Here is a 21,993-nt window from a genome sequence, read left to right on the forward strand (position 1 = left end):
TGTGCTCTGGAAGAACATGGACAGTTTTCACAAACGGGACCTTTATTGTCAGAGTGCAAATTTAGCCATAGTGCAGTAAAAAGATACTATTCAAGCAAAAATCATATTCAGTCCTCACTAGAGGTGACGTTGAATGAAAATGTTGCCTTGGAGTTCCCTACAGGCTCTTTTTCCTCTGGTGGGATGTCCGTTCAGAAGGATGTGCGGGTTTGGAGTTGTGTTCACTCCTTGGAGGCCATGTGCAGACACAGGTCAACGACACGGTTGCTGTAGCCAAACTCGTTGTCGTACCTATGGAAAAGAGAACACAATACCATACATATTACAGAAAAGACTATACTAATTCAATGACTGTCGTAATTCACGATTGTTTCTGGGTGAGTGACACCAATGAACTGAATTCAACAGTGTGGTCCAACAGAAGTCATTAATCTTCAAATCCCCCCCCCCCACACACACACTTGTGTTGCATTTCACCATCCCACAATAACAGGACACTTTAATAAGCTATTGTGTTTACAATTTTTTTGGCCTGGTTTAGATCCTGACACGGTATCAACTTGTTGATTGAAAATCAAATTAAAGGGATGTTGCTCAAGGCTCTGTGCATTATATATATATATAAATATTTACACTGACCTTGGCAAGGTTATAACAGCACATTCACTGCAATGCAAATAATACACCGCTGTACATCAATGAAACATTGAGTCGGTGGACACCTGGTGAGAGATTGCAAGGGTGTGTCGGTTCCTGCATACATACCACGAGACCAGCTTGACAAAGTGGTCGTTGAGTGCAATTCCTGCACCGGCGTCAAAGATTGAGGACCGGCAGTCACTGTTGAAGTCTGTGGACACAACCTGCAGGGGGGGAGCACTTGGAGCTTAGACATTTCAGCCCGACTTTGAGGCCCCGGGCATTAGAGTAAGGAAATGTTGCCTGTTCTTGGTGTGCACTACAGCCACGTAGTCGATGCATCCCAGAAATAGCACAGTAGTCAAATTGTCAACTAATAAGCCCTCATTCAAATCAGATGTACTAGTTCTGGAATACATCATATAGAATGTCTTAGGAATGAAGTTCAAGAAAACTGATCTAGACAAGGGTTTCTCCAAACTGCAAGTTTTGGTTTTTGCCCGAGGACTAAACAGCTGACTCGGATAATCTAAACTTGATAATACATTTTTGGAGTCAGCTGTGTAGTGCAAAGCAAAAACCAAAACATGCATTGGGGGAGGCGTCAGGTCAGTTTGGTAGACGGATCTAGACTAATCTAATTGTTTTAATCATAAGGAATATTATACAAGTGGACACTACGAAAAAAAAAGAGATTGGGATAGAGTTACTAGGGAAATTTACCTGGTCCTCTGTGTATCCCAGAATTCCCTTCATGGGTCCTTCAGCAGCAGCCTTGATGACCTTCTTGATCTCGTCATAAGGTGCCTAAAGCAGACGAAAATGTTTAAAAATGCTAGACCATACATACATGAAGTGCCTGTTGCTGTAATGCCAGTAACGCATCCCAAACACCCAGTTTAACCCTAGTAGACAAGCGAACGTATTAAGTGGTTGGAGACTTACAGCCTTCTCAAGACGGACAGTCAGGTCAACCACGGACACGTTGGGAGTGGGGACACGGAAGGCCATGCCCGTCAGCTTGCTGTGGGTTAGAAAGAGCAACAAGGTTCAGGAGCCACACCATTGCACAATTCAAGTATATACATTTTTTTTTCAAAACTTGTCACTAGTAAAAAGCACTAGGGCCATATAAATCACAGCCTTTATCACGTGTCAAAACCATTAAAGTGATCCCGATTAGTTCATACCCGTTCAGCTCGGGGATAACCTTTCCCACGGCTTTGGCGGCGCCGGTGGAGGCAGGGATAATGTTCTGGCTGGCACCACGTCCATCTCTCCACAGCTTACCGGAGGGCCCGTCAACAGTCTTCTGTGTAGCTGTGACGGCATGAACTGTGCTCTGGGGGAACCAGTGGTAGGGATGTTAGTGTAGGTATGGTTTATGGAGGGCACCAAAATTAAATGGATATGACAGTCCAGAATCTAGGTTTTGGAAATGTTCTCAATAGACTACATTTGAGTTACGCCCATGAGTCGTCGCAGACTGATATAACAAACATTGCAGAAAAATGTATAATTCATTGATATACTAATAAATGAACCAGGAGAGTTTGGATAGATTGATACACTAATTTGACTTGGCTGTAATGACCTTGTTAACACTGATAATGTAAATGCTAAGTACACACTTTACTACTTAACTAAAAAAAAATTGTCCCTTTTTCAGGACCCTGTCTTTCAAAAGATAATTTGTAGAAATCCAACTTCAGATCTTCATTGTAAAAGGATTCACTGTTTCCCATGCTTGTTCAATGCACCATGAACAATTAAATATGCACCTTTGGAACAGTCTTTAAAGACAGCAGCTTACAGACGGCAGGCAATTAAGTTCAGTTATGAAAGGACACTAAAGATGCCTTTCTATTGACAAAAAAGCTCAAGATGCCCAGGGTCCCTGCTCATCTGTGTGAACGTGCCTTATAGGCATGCTGCAAGGCGGTATGAGTACTACAGATGTGGCCAGGGCAATCAATTGCAATGTCCGTACTGTGAGATGCCTAAGACAGCGCTACAGGGAGACAGGACGGACAGCTGATCGTCCTCGCAGTGGCAGACCACGTGTAACACCTGCACAGGATCAGTACAGCTGAACATCACACCTGCGGGACAGGTATAGGATGGCAACAACTGCTTGAGTTACACCAGGAATGCACAATCCTCCATCAGTGCTCAGACTGTCCACAAGGCTGAGAGGCTGGACTGAGGGCTTGTAGACCTGTTGTAAGGCAGGTCCTCACCACACAGCAACAACGTCACCTATGGGTACAAACCCACCGTCGCTGGACCAGACAGGACTGGCAAAGAGTGCTCTTCACTGACGAGTCACAATCTTGTCTACATGGGGTCATGGTCGGATTTGCGTTTATCATCGAAGGAATGAGCGTTACACCGAGGCCTGTACTCTGGAGCGTGATCGATTTGTTGGAGGGTCCGTCATGGTCTGGGGCGGTGTGTCACAGCATCAGACTGAGCTTGTCGTCCTTGCAAGCAATCTCAACGCTGTGCATTACAAGGACGACATCCTCCTCCCCCATGTGGTACCCTTCCTGCAGGCTCATCCTGACATGACCCTCCAGCATGACAATGCCACCAGCCATACTGCACATTCTGTATGTGATTTCCAGCAAGACAGAAATGTCAATGTTCTGCCATGGCCAGCGAACCGCCCGGATCTCAATGCCATTGAGCACGCCTGCGACCTGTTGGGTCGGAGGGTGAGGGCTATTCCCCTGAAGAAATGTCCGGGAACATAGAGGTGCCTTGGAGGAAGAGTGGGGTAACATCTCACTGCACAAACTGGCAAACCTGGTGCAGTCCATGACATGCAGCACTTAATGCAGCTGGTGGCCACACCAGATAATGACTTACTTTTGACCCTCCCTTTGTTCAGGGACACATTATTCAATGTCTGTTAGTCACATGTCTGGAACTTGTTCAGTTTATGTCAGTTGTTAAATCTTGTTATGTTCATACAAATATTTACACGTTAAGTTTCCTGAAAGTAAACAGTTAGTGTGAAGACTTCTTTTTTTGCTGAGTTTACATTCCAGTAAGTACTGCACTTCGACAAAGTCAAACACTGAAGGAAACTGTTCTTACCATGAGACCCTCCACAATGCCAAAGTTGTCGTTGATAACCTTGGCGATGGGAGCCAGGCAGTTAGTTGTGCAGGAGGCATTGCTGTGAGGACATTACATAATTACTATCATACCAGCGCAAAAGTTGCCTAAATAAACATTATGCAACAAATGCATTGCAGACTCAGCTTAAATGGCCTATTTATTTAAATAGTATTACCTCAGGACTGAGGGGTAGGAGTCCAAATAAAGCACAGAGAATGGCTGAAACTATGTACACATTATCTTTTGGCCACAGGGAATTACCACTGCTCTTTTAAGATGCAACGAGGGGGGGGGGGAAACTTACCTGACGACCTTCAGGGAGTTGTCGTACTTCTCGTGGTTGACGCCCATCACAAACATGGGGGCATCTGCACTGGGGGCGGAGATGATGACCCTCTTGGCACCTCCCTGCAGGTGAGCCTGTTGTGGCAGTTGGGGTTAGAGGGAAAATTACATTGTGGAATAGCAAAGCCAGTGGATTAACCAAGCCAGACAACATTTAGGCACAGAGTTTAAAAACCAAGTTATGTTAGAAAGCAGTAGTTTAGAAGTTTAAAAAAAAGTTACTGTGAAGTGGGGTCATGGCACAACATGCCTACTAAAATTGTAATGACTGCTCGCCAATATCCCAAACTAAATAAAAATGTGACCATGGCCTTCCTACAGCTAGCGAAGACGTACTTACAGAAGCCTTGTCGATAGTGGTGAACACACCGGTAGACTCCACAACATAGTCAGCGCCAGCCTCGCCCCATTTGATGGCAGTGGGGTCCCTCCTGAAGATAGAAGTTGGGATTAAGAGCCACAAACCTAGCATTCAATTACAGATATTGAATGGTTCCAAATGGTGTGAAACCCATAGGCACCCTAACATAAGTGGTCTAGACTGATCAAGCACGCCCAAGAGTCAAATGGGTCAGTTTCGCAGAACCAGGGAGACATTTCCATTGAAAGTGCTTTTTAGTCAACTTTTAAGCTTTAATATGGGTGGAGGAAAGCATCCAAATGTGTAGTTTGAACCAATGTACTTAAAGAATAAGGAAAACCCACTCATGGAAAACTGTGATGTGGAGGTTCCCAATGATCAGCTTTCCACCCTCCTGCTTCACTTCACTGTGCTTCCAAACACCGTGGGTGGAGTCATACTTGAACATGTAGACCTATGGAAACAGGGGCAAGTACAGTAAAAACCTGAGAAAAGTTTAGTTTACATTTAAGTGTACTGCACTGAATGTAGTATAAAGTTCTCACCATGTAGTCTAGGTCAATGAAGGGGTCATTTATGGCGACAACCTCAACTTTGCCACTCTTGGCGGCAGCACGGGTCACCAGGCGCCCGATACGCCCAAATCTGAGAAGCGAAATCAGATCATTTTACGATTAATCCCCATGTATCCATATGACCATACTAGCAGATGGCAGCAGGCCTACAAGGCCTGCCAACCTTGACTGATAACAATACTTGACATTTGCAGCACAGAGGCTTTGTTCATGCCTAATATGGTTGGGTTGGTGCAGCGTGACGAGAAAGTGCAGGTTAGGACAAATTGGAAAATCGGGTTAGAGAAAACAGATATGTAAGCTTGGTTGGCCTGTGCAGTTAGTGACATTACCCACCAAAAGCAAATAAATGTTTTCGTAGTGTTTAAACTAGATTAAAAAAAACCCACCTCTTTAAGGAATACCTAGGATAGGATAAAGTAATCCTTCTCACCCCCCTTAAAAGATTTAGATGCACTATTGTAAAGTGGCTGTTCCACTGGATGTCATAAGGTGAATGCACCAATTTGTAAGTCGCTCTGGATAAGAGCGTCTGCTAAATGACTTAAATGTAAATGTAATTAAGCCACATTGCCATCAGTTGTGTAGGGCTCATTTCAGCATGATGTCAGGGAAGTGTTTAGCGCAATCCACATGGGTGAAATAAATTCAGTCTGATGGTTACTGTAACTCAAGCAGATTACTGACAGGACCACAGTCAAATGCTGAATGCGGAAGACTTCAGTTTTGGTAGTTGGGAAATGTTTATGGTCAATAATAAGGCATATGAATCTTGATGACACTGAAAGCACACTGGATTGAGAAATGTTTATGGTCAATAATAAGGCATATGAATCTAGATGACACTGAAAGCACACTGGATTGAGAAATGTTTATGGTCAATAATAAGGCATATGAATCTAGATGACACTGAAAGCACACTGGATTGAGAAATGTTTATGGTCAATAATAAGGCATGTGAATCTAGATGACACTGAAAGCACACTGGATTGAGAAATGTTTATGGTCAATAATAAGGCATATGAATCTAGATGACACTGAAAGCACACTGGATTGAGAAATGTTTATGGTCAATAATAAGGCATATGAATCTAGATGACACTGAAAGCACACTGGATTGTAGTCTAGACTTGTTTTCAGTCTGAATTTTAAAAAAGTCAGTTCTGGGCAGCTGAAGTATTAACTTCCTTGTAGATACTGTCAGCAGTCAATTAGTGCAGAACTGTCTTGGAGTGTATATCTAGAACAATCAAGTTCACCGAGTGGATACTAAAACTCTGAGGATTCACTGTCATAGTTGTGATTAGGTTATGGTTATTTTTAAACACATTTGAACTTTGTCCAGTGACGCAAGCCGACACACCCCCCAACTACAAAGGTGTCCTGTTCACAAGGGTCAATGTATTGACCAAGAAAAGGACTCAGTGCATCAGAACAGAGTATAAACAAAGTGAAAAACAAGTAGCCCATTTGGTAACATTAGGACGTAAACAGTTGGTGTTCTGAAGCAAAACCCTTGTTATCCAATCCCATTAACAAGTCCTGTTCTAGTCAATTAAGTTGTCACTCAACACGTCCATGACATCGGTTAAGGGAACTGAACAGTCAGGAGGATTTATTGCACTCAGTGATAAGAACATTTAGCTTCCACACTGTATAAAGGTCAATCAGAACAATGACATGTCATAGTTTCCAGTTTAAAATGGGCAATGTTATAGGTTGTCTTGGACTTCATGTTTATTTGAGAAAGGGCCTCTCATATCCAACTTTAATCCTTGTGCTGCTCAATTATTCAGTCATTGGGCTCCCAAGTGGCACAGCCATTTAAGGCACTCTGCAAGAGGAGTCACTTCAGTCCTGGGTTCAAATCCAGGCTGTATCACATCCGGACGTGATCGGGAGTCCCATAGGGAGGTGCTCAATAGGCCCTGGTTTGGCCATCCTAAATAATAATTTGTTCTCAACTGACTTGCCTAGTTAAATAAAAAGTTCAATTTAAAAAAGATATTACAGCCATCTATTGGCCAGATAAAGGTTAAAAGGAAAGGATTGTTTGTGGAGGAGCTCTTAGACAATCTGAGCTCTGAACTTTAACAGGGTATTATTAGATAGAATAAAGACATGACAGCTGAGAGGATTTCTACGTGAGCGTTGCAGAGGCAGTGTGACACCCAAACTATAAATACATAGAGAATGGACAGGGGAAGTGTCCAGACTTGGCCTATGAACTAGTAGCTACAGTATGGCTGTCCACCTTTGTTCTTAAGTACACAAACTGTATCATGGGATTTGTGAAATGCAAGCCAAGGTCTCTTGTGACCTTTTAAAAACATATTCTCTAGCTTTAATACAAAAGTCAAAAGTGTGTTAAAATATTCAAGAGTATTTAAGCAAAAGCAACTTACCCATTGATCCCAATCTTCACCATTTCACCTGATATGGTCTAGTCCTCTGTAAGTAAAAAGTAGTTAACTTTGTATCACATGTAATATGAGCACAATGCAAAATTTTAATGTCAGTGTTACTTAAACCAGTTGTCTTTCACCCTAGCAGTAGACAGCTGATTCAAATGATCAAATAGCCTAATCAACTCGAGTTGATTAGGCTGTTTGAATTAGCGGTGTCGTGAAAGCAACAAAAAAAGTCCACTAATTGGGGTCCCCAGGACTGAGTTTGGGAGACGATGGTCGTCAATCAAGTCATAAAAAAAATTATTAAAATAGCCATGAGAATCTAGTCTGTGGCAATGAGTCATTTATTAATGTACACAGTTGACCAAACAGTCTTGGAAAACGTTGAAAGAAAAATGAAGCGACTAAATATGCATGCCAAAGAAAACATTTAAAAACACGATCCGCAAAGTCATAAAAGAAAACAATTAAAAACGCCAGATAAGCGTAGGCCTACAATGAGTAGTGCGTAAATCACATACATGATACTGAATTAAAATTCGTTTTGAAGGCATAACAAACAAAATGTTAAAGTACCGTTCTTGTATAGCCTCTGTCTGTCCACTTGTTTGCAAGGGGAAGCGTGGACGAGCAAAGGTGCGCTCCCATTTTATCTTCCCATTGAGTCCTTGGACACGCCCTCCGCGCCCGTACGCCCTGTCAGAATGTCAAGGTCGTTGTCGCTTATCAATCGACAAGGAAGTACAGAACAAAAAACCTACACCATTATTTTGGACGGTGGCTGCATCTTGGCAAAATCATGTTTTAAATCATTTTCAGTCTAATTTTATATTTAATTCATATGCTAATCAATTAAAATGGTGGGTTTGGATGGATTGATTAACTAATTTGTCAATGTTTAATACACATGGACTAAAAGCCCATTTATTATTGATCTGGCAATACATTTCTAAAGGGTGTGACACAATAGAGGTGGAGGTGTCATAATACCCATAAAACCTAGTATTCAAACAGGGAAATGGTTCCAATTGTTTTCCCACCATTCATTTTCCCCATAGGGAATATTAGAAACACTTAAAATAAGGGCTGTGTTTCGTGTAGGCTTGCCCTGGCGTAACATTTTGATAACCATGTAAATCTCTCTCGGACAACGCGACTTTTATAAAAATTACATTAAATGACGTGGTCAATATAACAATTTGTTCAGCACTTTTGAAATGTACAGCGACATAATTCAGAACATGGGCCGTTCTTACAGTATTCTCCCTGTACACCAAGTCTGTACTGTAAAATAAATAAAAGGAACATATAGGCAGACAAAGGAAGCTCTTACAATATTTCTCAAAAACATGCTATAGGCACCACCAAGTCAGAACAGTAGGCTGAATTATGAGGGGAAAATGGACCAAATTATTAGGGTGAAGCACATGGGCTACTAACAGCTTACTACACAACATACACTTAGTATTACTTTCTTGGCTTCAGTATACATATCTCCCTGGAATATTGCATAATTTATGCAGCAGCATACAATACCTTTTTGGACTCACCTTGTTGTGCTGTGCTCACTTGAACAGGAAGGTGGCACGGCTGTTCTTCGTGGAATAATTCTGTCATCAAACTTTGTCATCAAAGTCTGACATTTGTGGTGCTTTGAAGACGTTTCTGACATAGAATATGTGGACAACTACAAATACCTAGGTGTTTGGCTAGACTGTAAACTCCTTCCAGACTCGTATTAAGCATTTCCAATCCAAAATCGGCTTCCTATTTCACAACAAAGCATCCTTCAGCCATGCTGCTAAGCATACCCTAGTAAAACTGACTATCCTACCGATCCTTGACTTCGGCGATGTCATTTACAAAATAGCCTCCAACACTCTACTCAGCAAACTGGATGCAATCTGTCACAGTGCCATCCGTTTTGTCACCAAAACCCCATATACCACCCACCACTGCGACCTGTGTGCTCTCGTCAACTGGCCCTCGCTACATATTTGTGCCAGACCCACTGACACCAGGTCATCTATAAGTCTTTGCTAGGTAAAGCTCAGCCTTATCTCAGCTCACTGGTCACGATAACAACACCCACCCGTAGCACGCGCTCCAGCAGGTATATCTCACTGGTCATCCCCAAAGCCAACATATCATTTGGCCGCCTTTCCTTCCAGTTCTCTGCTGCCAATGATTGGAACGAATTGCAAAAATCGCTGAAGTTGGAGACATATCTCCCTCACTAACTTTAAGCATCAGCTATCGATCACTCCTGCGTTAATTTGCTAAATTGTAATTACTTCGCTACTATGGCCTATTTATTGCCTTACATCCTTACTCCATTTGCCCACACTGTATATATATTTTTCTATTCAATTGTGTTATTGACTGTACTGTTTTGTTGCACTGCTTTGCTTTAGCCTGGCCAGGTCGCAGTTGTAAATGAGAACTTGTTCTCAACGGGCCTACCTGGTTAAATAAAGGTTAAATAAAATAAAATAAATTAAAATGTTCATATCATCTTACCACATCATACGTTATAGCAATCTGTCAGTCGATGACTCAGTCGATGACTCAGTTCGCTCTCATACGGAGTGTCTGTGCTTGTGCACGGTGTTCGCTTTACGCTATCACAGCGTGGTAGCCATGGGACATTAAACAGCGGAGAAGTTGAGCCTCGCGCTTCAACGCTCTTAGTTGTTGCGGGATTTGACCCACTATGCTGTTTAATTTCTGCATCTACGTCATATCGCTCTTCCTTTAAATTGGCACCCTGCCAAGGTAAGACTCGAATTCTGTTGTACTAGGCTACTTGTTTAGAGTCAAGGGGTCTCTTCTCAAATTCAGAATATGATGCTTTGAGACTTGGGGCATGTGACTATGTGGTGCAAGTTGCTAGTGTACATCTTGCATATGTACAGTGTAGACTAGGCACACCATTGAGGAATGTTTTCAGAAACAACATTGCATGGGCCTATATGATTTTTGATCATATCCTTTCTCAACATTGACACATCCAACAGTCATCCTCCAGGATGTATTGACTTTTCATATACCTAATTTGACAATACTTGTAGGCATATAGTCAAGCACAATGTATTGTAATGAAACGGAAGGGAGCAGGTCTCGAACCCTCGACCTTCGAGCCCGAGGTCCGCGTGCTAATGCGGCAGAGTCGATTTCCGCGCTTATAAACCCAGGGTCGTTACAGTATTATTACCTGAATATCCTTGCCCATATGCTGTATGAGTTGAGCATTCTCTGGGACAATTTACTGCAATCTGAATCAAATGAACTAAATAATAAATACCACAGTTAATGAGGCTCACAGTTGATTAATGTGAACTTCTTGTGACCAATCATAAAGAGACCTGCAGAGGGGAAACAAGTGGGTGAGAGAGAAAGAAATTGGTTTCCACTGGTGGTTGACATTTTACAAGACTCTCTGCCCCACTCTCATGATGTCTGAATACTGAGGAGATCTGTGAGTGCACAGCCCAGAGCATGGCCACTGGCAAAGGTACCGCCAGTGTGCCTTTGAAAAGTGGAGTCAGATTTGTCAGCTGTTTGGCATCTGCAGTATCTGCTTGCACAGTTTGGATGTCAAACCCAAAGTCACCAAAAAGCTAATTTAATTCGGTCAGAGTAGTCAATTGCTCTGCATATCTGCATATCTGCATAGACTTCCAGTCATTGTGATAATGCTAGTTAGCATTTGCTCACAAAACTACATCTGACATAAATTTGTCAACTGTCACTACATTACCCCCTTCCTCCCCACATTTTTCTATATCAAGTCCCTCTTGATTACACTCGGCAGATGTCGGGTAGCCTTCCACAAGCTTCCCACAGTAAGTTGGGTGAATTTTGGCCCATTCCTCCTGACAGAGCTGGTGTAACTGAGTCAGGTTGGTAGGCCTCCTTGCTCGCACACGCTTTCATTTCTGCCCACAAGTTTTCTATAGGATTGAGGTCAGGGCTTTGTGACGGTCACTCCAATACCTTGACTTTGTTGTCCTTAAGCCATTTTGCCACAACTTTGGAAGTATGCTTGGGGTCATTGTCCATTTGGAAGACCAATTTGTGACCAAGCTTTAACTTCCTGACTTATGTCTTGAGATGCACATTCAATATATCCACATCATTTTCCTCCCTCATGAGGCTATCTAGTTTGTGAAGTGCACCAGTCCCTCCTGCAGCAAAGCACCCCCACAACATGATGCTGCTACCCCGTGCTTCACGGTTGGGATGGTGTTCTTCGGCTTGCAAGCCTCCCTCTTTTTCCTCCACACAAAACAATGGTCATTATGACCAAACAGTTCTATTTTTGTTTAATCAAACCAGAGGACATTTCTCAAACAAGTACGATCTTTGTCTCCATGTGCAGTTGTAAACCGTAGTGTGGCTTTTTTATGGTGGTTTTGGAGCAGTGGCTTCTTCCTTGCTGAGCGGCCTTTCAGGTTATGTCAATATACTGTGGATATATATACTTTTGTACCTGTTTCCTCCAGCATCTTCACAAGGTGCTTTGCTGTTCTGGGATTGATTTGCATTTTTCCCACCAAAGTACGTTCATCTCTAGGCGACAGAACGCGTCTACTTCCTGAGTGGTATGACGGCTGTGTGATCCCATGGTGTTTATACTTGCGTACAATTGTTTGTACAGATGAACGTGTACCTTCAGGCATTTGGAAATTGCTCCCAAGGATGAACCAGACTTGTGAAGGTCTACAATTTTCTTTCTGAGGTCTTGTCCGATTTCCCCATGATGTCAAGCAAAGAGGTACTGAGTTTGAAGGTAGGCCTTGAAATACATCCACAGGTACACCTCCAATTGACCCCCAATTATGTCAATTAGCCTATCAGAAGCTTCTAAAGCCATGACATAATTTTCTGGAATTTTCCAAGCTGTTTAAAGGCACAGTCAACTTAGTGTATGTAAACTTCTGACCCACTGGAATTGTGATACAGTGAATTTTAAGTGAAATAATCTGTCTGTAAACAATTGTTGGGAAAATTACTTGTGTCATGCACAAAGTAGATGTCCTAACTGACTTGCCAAAACTATAGTTTCTTAACAAGAAATTTGTGGAATGGTTGAAAAACGAGTCTTAATGACTCCAATCTAACTGTATGTACACTTCCGACTTCAACTGAATGGTCACTGAATCACTGAATGGAGATGAGTTGAAATGACAACACATAGGCCTAGAGTAGCTCTCCAGCACCCCGCATTTGAACCCTTGCAGTAGTTAAGTCACATAGGTGAAGTAAACGTCAACCTAAAAATATGGCCGATAATCTTCTCATGGTCTTCCAAGCTACTGAATACACTGCACTCTGGGATGACATATCCTACCAGTCAAAAGTTTGGACACACCTACTCATTCAAGGGTTTTTCTTTACTTTGACTATTTTCTACATAGTAGAATTATAGTAAAGACATCAAAACTATGAAATAACACATATGGAATTAGTAACCAAAAAAAGTGTTAAATCAAAATATAGTTTATGTTTGAGATTCTTCAAAGTAGCCACCCTTTGACGTGATGACAGCTTTGCAAACTCTTGGCATTCTCTCAACCAGCTTCATGAGGTAGTTACCTGGAATGCATTTCAATTAACAGGTGTGCCTTCTTAAAAGTTAATTTGTGGAATTTCTTTCCTTCTTATTGAGTTTGAGCCAATCAGTTGTTTTGGGACAAGGTAGGGGTAGTATACAGAAGATAGCCTTTGGTAAAAGTCAATATTATGGCAAGAACAGCTCAAATAAGCAAAGAGAAACAACAGTCCATCATTACTTTAAGACATGAAGGTCAGTCAATGCAGAACATTTCAAGAACTTTTAAAGTTTCTTCAAGTGCAGTCGCAAAAACCATCAAGCGCTATAATGAAACTGGCTCTCATGAGGACCACCACAGGAAAGGAAGACCCAGAGTTACCTCTGCTGCAGAGGATAAGTTCATTAGAGTAACCAGCCTCAGAAATTGCAGCCAAGATAAATGCTTCACAGAGTTCAAGTAACAGACACATCTCAACATCAATTGTTCAGAGGAGACTGCTTGAATCAGAACTCCATGGTTGAATTGCTGCAAAGAAACCACTACTAAAGGACACCAATAATAAGAAGAGACTTGCTTGGGCCAAGAAACACGTGCAAAGGACATTAGACCGGTGGAAATCTGTCCTTTGGTCTGATGAGTCCAAATTTGAGATTGTTCCAGCCGCTGTGTCTTTGTGAGAGGCAGAGTAGGTGAACAGATGATCTCCGCATGTGTAGTTCCCACTGTGAAGCATGGAGGAGGAGGTGTGGGGGTGCTTTGCTGGTGACACTTTCTGTGATTTATTTAGAATTCAAAGCACACTTAACCAGCATGGCTACCACAGCAATACACCATCCCATCTGGTTTGCGCTTAGTGGGACTATCATTTGTTTTGCAACAGGACAATGACCCAACACCCCACCAGGCTGTGTCAGGGCTATTTCACCAAGAAGGAGAGTGATGGAGTGCTGCATCCGATGACTTGGCCTCTGCAATTACCTGACCTCAACCCAATTGAGATGGTTTGGGATGAGTTGGACCGCAGAGTGAAGGAAAAGCAGCCAAAAAGTGCTCAGCATATGTGTGTACTCCTTCAAGACTGTTGGAAAGTCATTCCAGGTGAAGCTGGTTGAGAGAATGTCAAGTGTGTGCAAAGATGTCATCAAGGCAAAGGGTGGCTACTTTGAAGAATCTAAAATATATTTTTTTGTTGATATGTTTAACACTCTGTTGGTTACTACATGATTCCATATGTGTTATTTCATAGTTTTGATATCTTCACTATTATGCTACAATGTAGAAAATAGTAAAAATAAAGAAAACCCCTTGAATGAGTAGGTGTCCAAAATTTTGAATGGTACTGTATATATAATAAACAAAGCAATTCCTAATAATCTCCACCCATAAACACCTTCCACATACAGGTAACTGCCAAAATAAAACTAACACCAATATTTGTATTATTTAACTAGGCAAGTCAGTTAAGAACAAATTCTTATTTACAATGACGGCCTAGGAACAGTGGGTTAACTGCCTTGTTCAGGGGCAGAACGACAGATTTTTACCTTGTCAGCTCGGGGATTCGATCTAGAAACTTTTCAGTTACTGCCCCAACGCTCTAACCACTAGTCTACCTCCCGCCCCACAGACTTAATAGGGCATTCTGCCATCATGAGCCAGAAAAGCTTCAATGTACCTTCGCATTAGTATCTGGAACTCTGGTGTCGCATCCTTCCAAAATTCTTCCAGGAGAAATGTAATAATTTTGTTGATGGCGTGGAAAACGTATCAGGCACTGCTCCAGAATGTCCTATAAAAGTGTTCAGTTGGGTTGAGATGTCGTGACCGAGACGGCTTATGGTTTACATTGTTTCTATGCTCATCAAACTATTCAGTGACCACTCGTGCCCAGTGATGGGGGTATAGCCATTGTGGCCAAAATAATGGGCAACTGGTTCTACCCAGCATTTTTATACATGACCCTAAGCATCATGGAATGTTCCTTGCTTAGGAATTTCTCAGGAACAACACCGGTGTTGAAGCACCTGCTTTCAATATACTTTGTATTCCTCATTCACACAAGTGTTTCCTTTATTTTGGCAGGTGCCTCTATATACACATTTATTTTATATGATTCACTAGTGTCATATGAAAAAAGGGAAGACGGACACCTTCTGGAATTTTGGAAAGCACAGGACATGCTATGGTCTATGATAGAGCAGTGATGAGACTTTTAGTCAGATTGAACACTGCACTGGAGTGGGGGTGATGGGGTTTGAAGTAGTACAGGGATTTAACACTTAGGGAATGGGCCAGCTGTGTACAATGGACTTATGAAGTTATTTGATGTCTACCAAAATAACAGTGGGGTCGAAGGAAAGAACATCTCAGTGATAAAGTATTGGATGACGTCAGATTGATATTGTCAACAGTATCCATGCAAAGATGTGTCTTTCTTAGACATCTCACACATTGGGCCAAAAAAAATATTACATGCAGGAAATACAGCAGGAATACACATGTTAAGCTAATGAGAATATAGCAACTTCTAGAAACAAATTTCATTTTACTATTTCTTTTTTTAAAGCTTTATTGCTTAATGGAAAAACACCAAAAACAGCACCCAATGTTTCAGTACAGTATTCAATTACACTTTGAATACAAAAAGTAAATGGTAACAAAATAAATGTTCATTAGTTTAACTTGAAATAATATTCTTGAGGCACCAGTCAAAACCTACTGGGCAAAGTATCAGGCAATTCTGATACGTTTCAGCACATTTAAATTGTTATTCTTACAGTAATGATCAATAAGGCTCTTCATAAACACAGCCAGTCAAAGATATGCCTCTCCATAATAGAAATATACAGGACATTGTTGAATGATGCGAGTTGGGGCCTATCAAAATATCCATATATATTTTAAAGTGTTAGCATCTACATTCCTTTAAGCAATTCCATTTCCAGCGCACTAATTTTGTGCAAACAACCTGCAATTCAGGTCACTGCTGTTAAGCGAATGTGCGAGAGAAATTCTGTCCAGTTTGCTTCCGACTGCATTCTGAACTAGGACATCTAGATCTGTATATTCTCATTGAGTCAAATCTATCAACTAAATCAATGACTCTGCTTAATCAATAAATGTTCTGTCCCCCTAAAGTCTGATATGGAAATAACCAGGGGTGAATTAAGATAAGTTGGAAAATAAGAGTTAACACATGTGATCTGCGTGTATCAGGGCTGAATTAGTGTTCAGTATAAAAGCATCCAGTAGGAGTCGCTGTTAGTCTGTCATGAAGCAACAGAGTGGCTGAGAGCCATATAGAACCACCGGCTGTAAAATAAGGGTATACGTCCCTGTATTACTCTGCATATAAAGGCATTAAAGCAACCGTCAAAAAAAGTTCAAAAATAAAATGCAACATAATAGTCATGATTGGGGGACGTCTAACTTCACCTCTGTCAAATGTCCATCATAGCTTCTTTCTGTTTAACAGAGAATTATACAGGATGGCAGACCAGCAGGACCCTAATACTGTGTGTGTGTGTGGTCGTGTTCATTAGACACTGAACTGAAGAATATGGACGATATGGATACAGGGAAGGGGCTACTCTGGACTTGCCCAATAGGAAATGCCCATTTTGGTTTTGACAATTTGCGACGGTGTGAACTATTAAACATGACCCTGCGGGGTCCATGTTAGTGTTTATGGAGGGTTTCCCCATGTTCCAATACAAACACTGAACCCTCCTTTGTAAACTCTAGCTTTATGATTGTTGGTTATGATGGTCTCTGGGTTCATTTTTTCTTCCTCTCCTGAGTACACCTTGGACAGTACCTGGGCGTAAGAAATGATAGAGGAAAAGAGAAAAGAAAGGGTGAGAGATAAATGGTGGTACGTTCAGGGTCTTGATCTCTTCCATGTTATAGGTGAAAACTCCATATATTCCAATCTGAAATTCCTGATTTCCATCTCTTTCTTGACTTACCATTTTCCTCTGGGTTTTGTTGTTAGCCCCACACAGGCGAAGTGGAACCACTCAATGGAGCACTGCAATGAGTCCAACACAATACATTCTGCTTAGTATTCCATTAGTGCCGGGAGAGACTTTTATAATGCTTTACTGCCCTCTAGTGGGCCAAAAGGAACTAGCCTTTATTTAGGTTTTACTTAATTCATCTTTGATTTAAGTGCCAAAAATTCCAAAGCCATCGCTCATTTCTAAACACTATTTTATAAATCAAACTTTTAGGTAAATGTCAATATGGTATTTTTTGTAGGAACATTCTAGTGCCCAGATATCAGGTTAGGATTTGGATCATAGTGAATAGTTGACCCAATCAGGGTTGGGGTTCATTTCAATTCCGTCATCTCAGGACGTGATGTCATTGCTTCTCTCTATGAGAAAAAAAGGGAATTGGAATGTCAGTTTCCTTCCTGAATTGAAAGAACTGACCTCAACTCTGGACCTAGTGCTCATGTACCACTAGATCGTCATTGGCAGAAAGCTGTGGACTCACGTCTGTGTTGTCACAGCCAATCATCTCTCCGTAGGACACTTGGTGACACAGGCAGTAGGTGGGCTCGTTGGGGTCCACGGGCATGTCCAGCACGTCCGAGGGGTGGACGTTCCCAAAGTTCACTGTAGGGGCTGTGAACTCAGGCCTAAGGACAACAAGGGAGGACAATGGGGATGAATACTGAGAGGAAGAGATGTACTGCATCAGAAGCTGCTGCAAGATACGTAGTGAGAGAAGACCAGAACGGCACATTTCGGTGAGGTTCACGGGAGTTATTTGAGTGGAGATGAAAATGAGCTGTCTTGCTTATATCTGGTACAAAGTAGTGATGCACTGATATGACATTTTTGGCCCGATACTGATAACCGATACTTAAGTTTTAGCGGCCTTTAAAGCATTCTAGTACAGCGTTGTCCATGCAGTCATTGTAAATAAGAATTTGTTCTTAACCGACTTGCACAGGTAAATAAAAGGTTACAAACACACACACTGACCAAAAAGTTGTTGTAAATGTAAAACATAATCAAAACCTATTTATTTTTTACATCTATTTTTCCTGTATTTAACTAGGCAAGTCAGTTAAGAACAAATTCTTATTTTCAATGACGGCCTAAGAACAGTTAGTCAACTGACTTGTTCAGGGGCACAAGGACAGATTTTTACCTTGTCAGCTCGGGGATTCGGTCAAAAGTCCAACGCTCTAACCACTAGGCTACCTGCCACCCATGTTTTGTTTTTCATTTGTTCAGTCCTTTCATTCTCTACCAAGATTTCTATGGAACGCTGTTTGGGTCTTTGCATGTCAAAAAAGATATACGTCAAGTATCAAATAACACGACAGAATCGGTTTCAGTAGCTATAGTTAGCTAGCTAACTATATAGCTAGGTGTCATCATCTAAAATAACCCTAATTTATAAGACCGTTCTTAATTGATTAAAGGTGGTCAGACCCATCTATGTAAAGCTAGCCACAATAAGGATTAGCCACAAGAGTAGACTTTGCGTTTAGCCTTCAAAAATAAAAGTATGGCATAATTCTACTATTTGTATTCATTTACATCACTGTCAACGACATACTTTTATTTTGAAGGCAAACCACAAATTCCACTATTGTGCCTAATCCTTATTATGGCTAGCTTCACAACACATAACCTGGTCTGGTCGAGCCTCACTAGCCAGATGAACCTAGCTGGCTGCTTATAATGTTAGCTTTGGGCAACAGGGTTAAGCAGCTAGCTAGCTATTTATTTTTCATGGATCTGAAGTTCAAATTCAATAGGCAAACAACAATACTTAGTCACAAGGATTCATAAATCATTGCGAAGAATAATGAAAATGACTGCAGTTTCTACTGGTCAATGTTTTCAGGCTGGTTGTATTGGTGCTAGCTAGGTACCAGGCTAAAGTTAGCTACCCCAGAAGTTGCGGTCGATCAAATAATGCTTTATTGCCAACGCGGTATTGTAAACACATCGTTTGTGGCCGGTGTTTGCAGACTTTTTTGTCCAGCTTTGACAGTGCTACTGTATCTTTTATGACACGCAAAGACCCAAACGGCATTCCATAGTATGTTGTGAAGCTAATAGCAGTGGCGCCATTACCGTGCAACTCCGGTAGGGCAACATCTGAAAAATAGCACACTGAGTATTGTGTACCGGTGCTCGACCAGTCAGCAAAAGTCAAAATCAACCACGACAGAGAACGGTTGATTGTCAAGGGCAAATTAATTCCATTATCTTGGCTTTAATGGATTTCACCTTTGAGTTGTCTGGCTGAAATTTTGTTACTCTTTCAAATGACTGCTCGATCCACACAGCAGACATTGTGTGGGCTAGGTTAGGAATGCTGTGTTGCACGTGTAGCGCTACCTTTTACGCGGCGTTATTACATCATGTCCTTATGTTATATAGGTATGCACGGTAGCTTTGACATCGGTTATTAACGTCGGGCTGATATCGATGTTGGCATGTTTTAGCTAATATCGTCCGATTCCGATATGTTCACCGATATATCGTGCATCCCTCGTACAAAGCATCAGCCTATGAAACATATGTTTTAAGTGTACATACGCTTGTGTTAGTTTGACTTTCTTCTGTCCGCTTTTGGGGCTGCAGTCGTCGTCTGACTTCACCTTTAACCTTGTGCGAGCCACCTTCTTCTCTTTTGGCCCCTTGAGCTCACCTGAAGAAAGACAAAACTTTTTGGGCTATGGACACATTTGGAGCTTATCTGGGTTGTTTATTAAGCACCAAACAGAAGAAAATAGACAAATAAAATAAATAAGGAGGGACTCCCTGGACGTGTCCAATAAGAATAAGCAAATGTTTGTTTTTGCTAAATGTTTTCCATTGCATGCCATAATGAACATGGCCCAATTCACAGCTATCTATAGGGTTGTACGTCAGTGAGACAACACTAAAAAGTCACATTTGGGTTGAAGGGACAAAATTGAATGAAAATGAGCACAAAGTGCCCGAACAAAACTTACTCTTGATTCCCTTACTGGAGGTGGAGTCATAGTCTGTGCTCTCAATCTTTTTCTCCTTCAGGTCTGCCTCGAAGCGGGCCAGGTCTGTGTCCAGCCTGCGAATGTGTTTGTCCACCTGAGGGGTCACAATGAATAACAGGACTCTGACTGAGACATTACATGTAGAAATGACAGACATCTCAACTTGCCTAGGCTAACTAATCAGAGTCAAAGCAGAAAGTAGTCAACATTTCCATTTTCAGCTGCATCAAACATGCTAATTGAGAATATAACACACATTTCACTATGTAAAGCTTACCTGCAACCTGAGGTAAACCTCTCTCCAAGGAGCACCTTTCCTTTCCTCATTACTAGTATGGACCCCAAGCAGCGCTTCTATTCCCAGTCTACTGTATCCATCTTAAGGTCCTACTCACCATCTCATAGGTCTGCATGGCCAGTTGGACCTTATCATCTCCAAACTCTTTACACTTGCCATATGACTGCTGGATCTGCCGGAGCAGGGAGAGCTTCTGCTCAGAGGAGAGGGTGTGTGTGTTTGACGTGTACTCACGAGCCAACGAGTCTATCTGCCCTTTCAGATCTGAGAGAAAGAGATTAATTAAATGTATAGTCAATAGTGGATACAACCATCACATGGACTACATGCACACTGACTTCTGACTTTAGCCTAGACACTCTGGATAAGTGTTTTCCATTTACCTGTTATGATAGCAGCAACAATCATAATATCAGATCTGTGTGAGTCTCTCACCCTCTGTCCGTGTGTCCAGCTCTCTCATAAGAGTGAAATTCCTCTGTAGCTCAAACGGCAGATTTTCTATACCTAGAAAAACAAGGTTGTACAGTATATCACGTTATATACCGGGTTCCAAATACACCAGTAAGTATCATCAGCGTCAGTGGGCTGCAACATTGCTAGATTCTTGTGTTAGGTAACGTTACTAAAATTGTCAATGCTGGTCTATAAATATGTATAACGTTTATTACGTAAATGTTTGGGATACCACTGAATAGAACCCTACGATATAACAAAGTCATTTAGAGTCGACCAAGAACGGTATAATTATGCACCGCATTGTTAGCTGGCCATCTAGCTAACTTGAATTGCAAGCGCGCTAACTTAGCTAACGTAAGTTAGCTTTCTCGCGTGCTCTTTGTCCCTGGGCTTTTTTTTATGTAGTAACGTTAACGTTAGCTGAACCAGTAACTGGGCTTCTTGTCTCCTCCTCAAGCCCTGGTACTGGTTCTGGGAGTAGCTATGCGTGCAAGTAAAACAAAAATACACAAACAAATTCCATTACACAATATTTTAGTAGGATTCTACATTATTTCACGAATAAAACATGAAAAAAGGAAACTATCTTACTGTCAAGGTAATGTTCTAAATACATTCCCGCCGCCATCTTGAAAATAATAAACAATGGTTTTTCCGAGGTTTTTATGAGGTTTAACGGCGGTTGGCATCCAATTTGTTGCATTACCGCCACCTACGAGACTGGAGTACAACTCCCTTATAATTTGCTTGGAAAATAAAAATGTACTAAATAAATACCCTACCATCTAACACTACACTCATTAATTTCAAAATGATATAAAATAAAATGAACACCACCTTACTCTACTAATTAAATGTATTTATTCCTACCTCATGCCATCACAACCCTGTAACTCTTCTGATTGTCAAGTCTCTCACACCCAAATACCTCTCTGCAGGTGCCACCACAACCTCAATTTTCTGCGACTTCCATTCCATCCCTGCAGTACAGTTGATAACCATTCCTATAAATGCTAAATATCCAATCTTACTGAAACTTATATCACATTTTGGCCTCTCCCTCCGTACTGGTATATCTCTACTACTCTCACCACTCCTCCCCTTAACATTTACATTTAAGTCATTTAGCAGACGCTCTTATCCAGAGCGACTTACAAATAGGTGCAAACACCTATGACAACCAGTGGAACAGCCACTTGCATCTAAATCTTG

The 21,993-nt window shown here is 41.5% G+C and overlaps 2 protein-coding genes across 5 annotated transcripts; both read right to left on the reverse strand.

The window, feature by feature from the left end:
- Positions 1–19: 19 nt before the first annotated feature.
- Positions 20–8,149, reverse strand: LOC118398216 (glyceraldehyde-3-phosphate dehydrogenase-like). The gene is made up of 12 exons (XM_052470481.1): positions 8,034–8,149; positions 7,452–7,497; positions 5,017–5,116; positions 4,816–4,925; positions 4,451–4,541; positions 4,070–4,185; positions 3,742–3,823; positions 1,830–1,981; positions 1,585–1,663; positions 1,363–1,446; positions 766–863; positions 20–291 (listed from the first exon to the last, which is right to left on the reverse strand). Exons 2-12 carry the CDS (start codon positions 7,472–7,474, stop codon positions 222–224), a joined length of 1,005 nt encoding a protein of 334 aa, XP_052326441.1. The 5' UTR covers positions 7,475–7,497; positions 8,034–8,149; the 3' UTR covers positions 20–221.
- A 7,395-nt stretch (positions 8,150–15,544) lies between these two features.
- LOC118398218 (inhibitor of growth protein 4-like) lies at positions 15,545–21,489 on the reverse strand. 4 transcript variants are annotated; one of them, XR_004828582.2, is made up of 9 exons: positions 21,373–21,489; positions 20,758–20,829; positions 20,420–20,586; positions 20,004–20,118; positions 19,585–19,696; positions 17,516–17,660; positions 17,332–17,393; positions 16,984–17,045; positions 15,546–16,832 (listed from the first exon to the last, which is right to left on the reverse strand). XR_004828582.2 is itself a non-coding variant. In XM_035793351.2 (8 exons), exons 1-8 carry the CDS (start codon positions 21,482–21,484, stop codon positions 16,793–16,795), a joined length of 825 nt encoding a protein of 274 aa, XP_035649244.2. In that variant the 5' UTR covers positions 21,485–21,487; the 3' UTR covers positions 15,548–16,792. The 4 variants fall into 4 exon arrangements, 2 of the variants coding, with proteins under 2 accessions (XP_035649244.2, XP_035649245.1); XR_004828581.2 differs by having other exon boundaries at positions 15,545–16,832; positions 16,984–17,393; positions 21,373–21,488; XM_035793351.2 differs by lacking the exon at positions 17,332–17,393 and having other exon boundaries at positions 15,548–16,832; positions 21,373–21,487.
- Positions 21,490–21,993: the final 504 nt, after the last annotated feature.

The sequence above is a fragment of the Oncorhynchus keta genome, chromosome 19 (genome assembly GCF_023373465.1).
Source record: "Oncorhynchus keta strain PuntledgeMale-10-30-2019 chromosome 19, Oket_V2, whole genome shotgun sequence".
NCBI lineage: Eukaryota > Metazoa > Chordata > Actinopteri > Salmoniformes > Salmonidae > Oncorhynchus > Oncorhynchus keta.

Coding starts and splice junctions, on each gene's coding strand:
- LOC118398218 (XM_035793351.2), bottom strand. CDS start 21,484: ATGCAACAAATTGGATGCCAACCGCCGTTAAACCTCATAAAAACCTCG. Junction 17,661..19,584: donor AAAGTCAAACTAACACAAGC/GTATGTACACTT, acceptor TGTTGTCCTTAG/GCCTGAGTTCACAGCCCCTA. Junction 17,046..17,515: donor TTGGCTGTGACAACACAGAC/GTGAGTCCACAG, acceptor GACTCATTGCAG/TGCTCCATTGAGTGGTTCCA.
- LOC118398216 (XM_052470481.1), bottom strand. CDS start 7,474: ATGGTGAAGATTGGGATCAATGG. Junction 4,186..4,450: donor CCACTATCGACAAGGCTTCT/GTAAGTACGTCT, acceptor CTGCCACAACAG/GCTCACCTGCAGGGAGGTGC. Junction 1,447..1,584: donor CTGTCCGTCTTGAGAAGGCT/GTAAGTCTCCAA, acceptor CGTCTGCTTTAG/GCACCTTATGACGAGATCAA.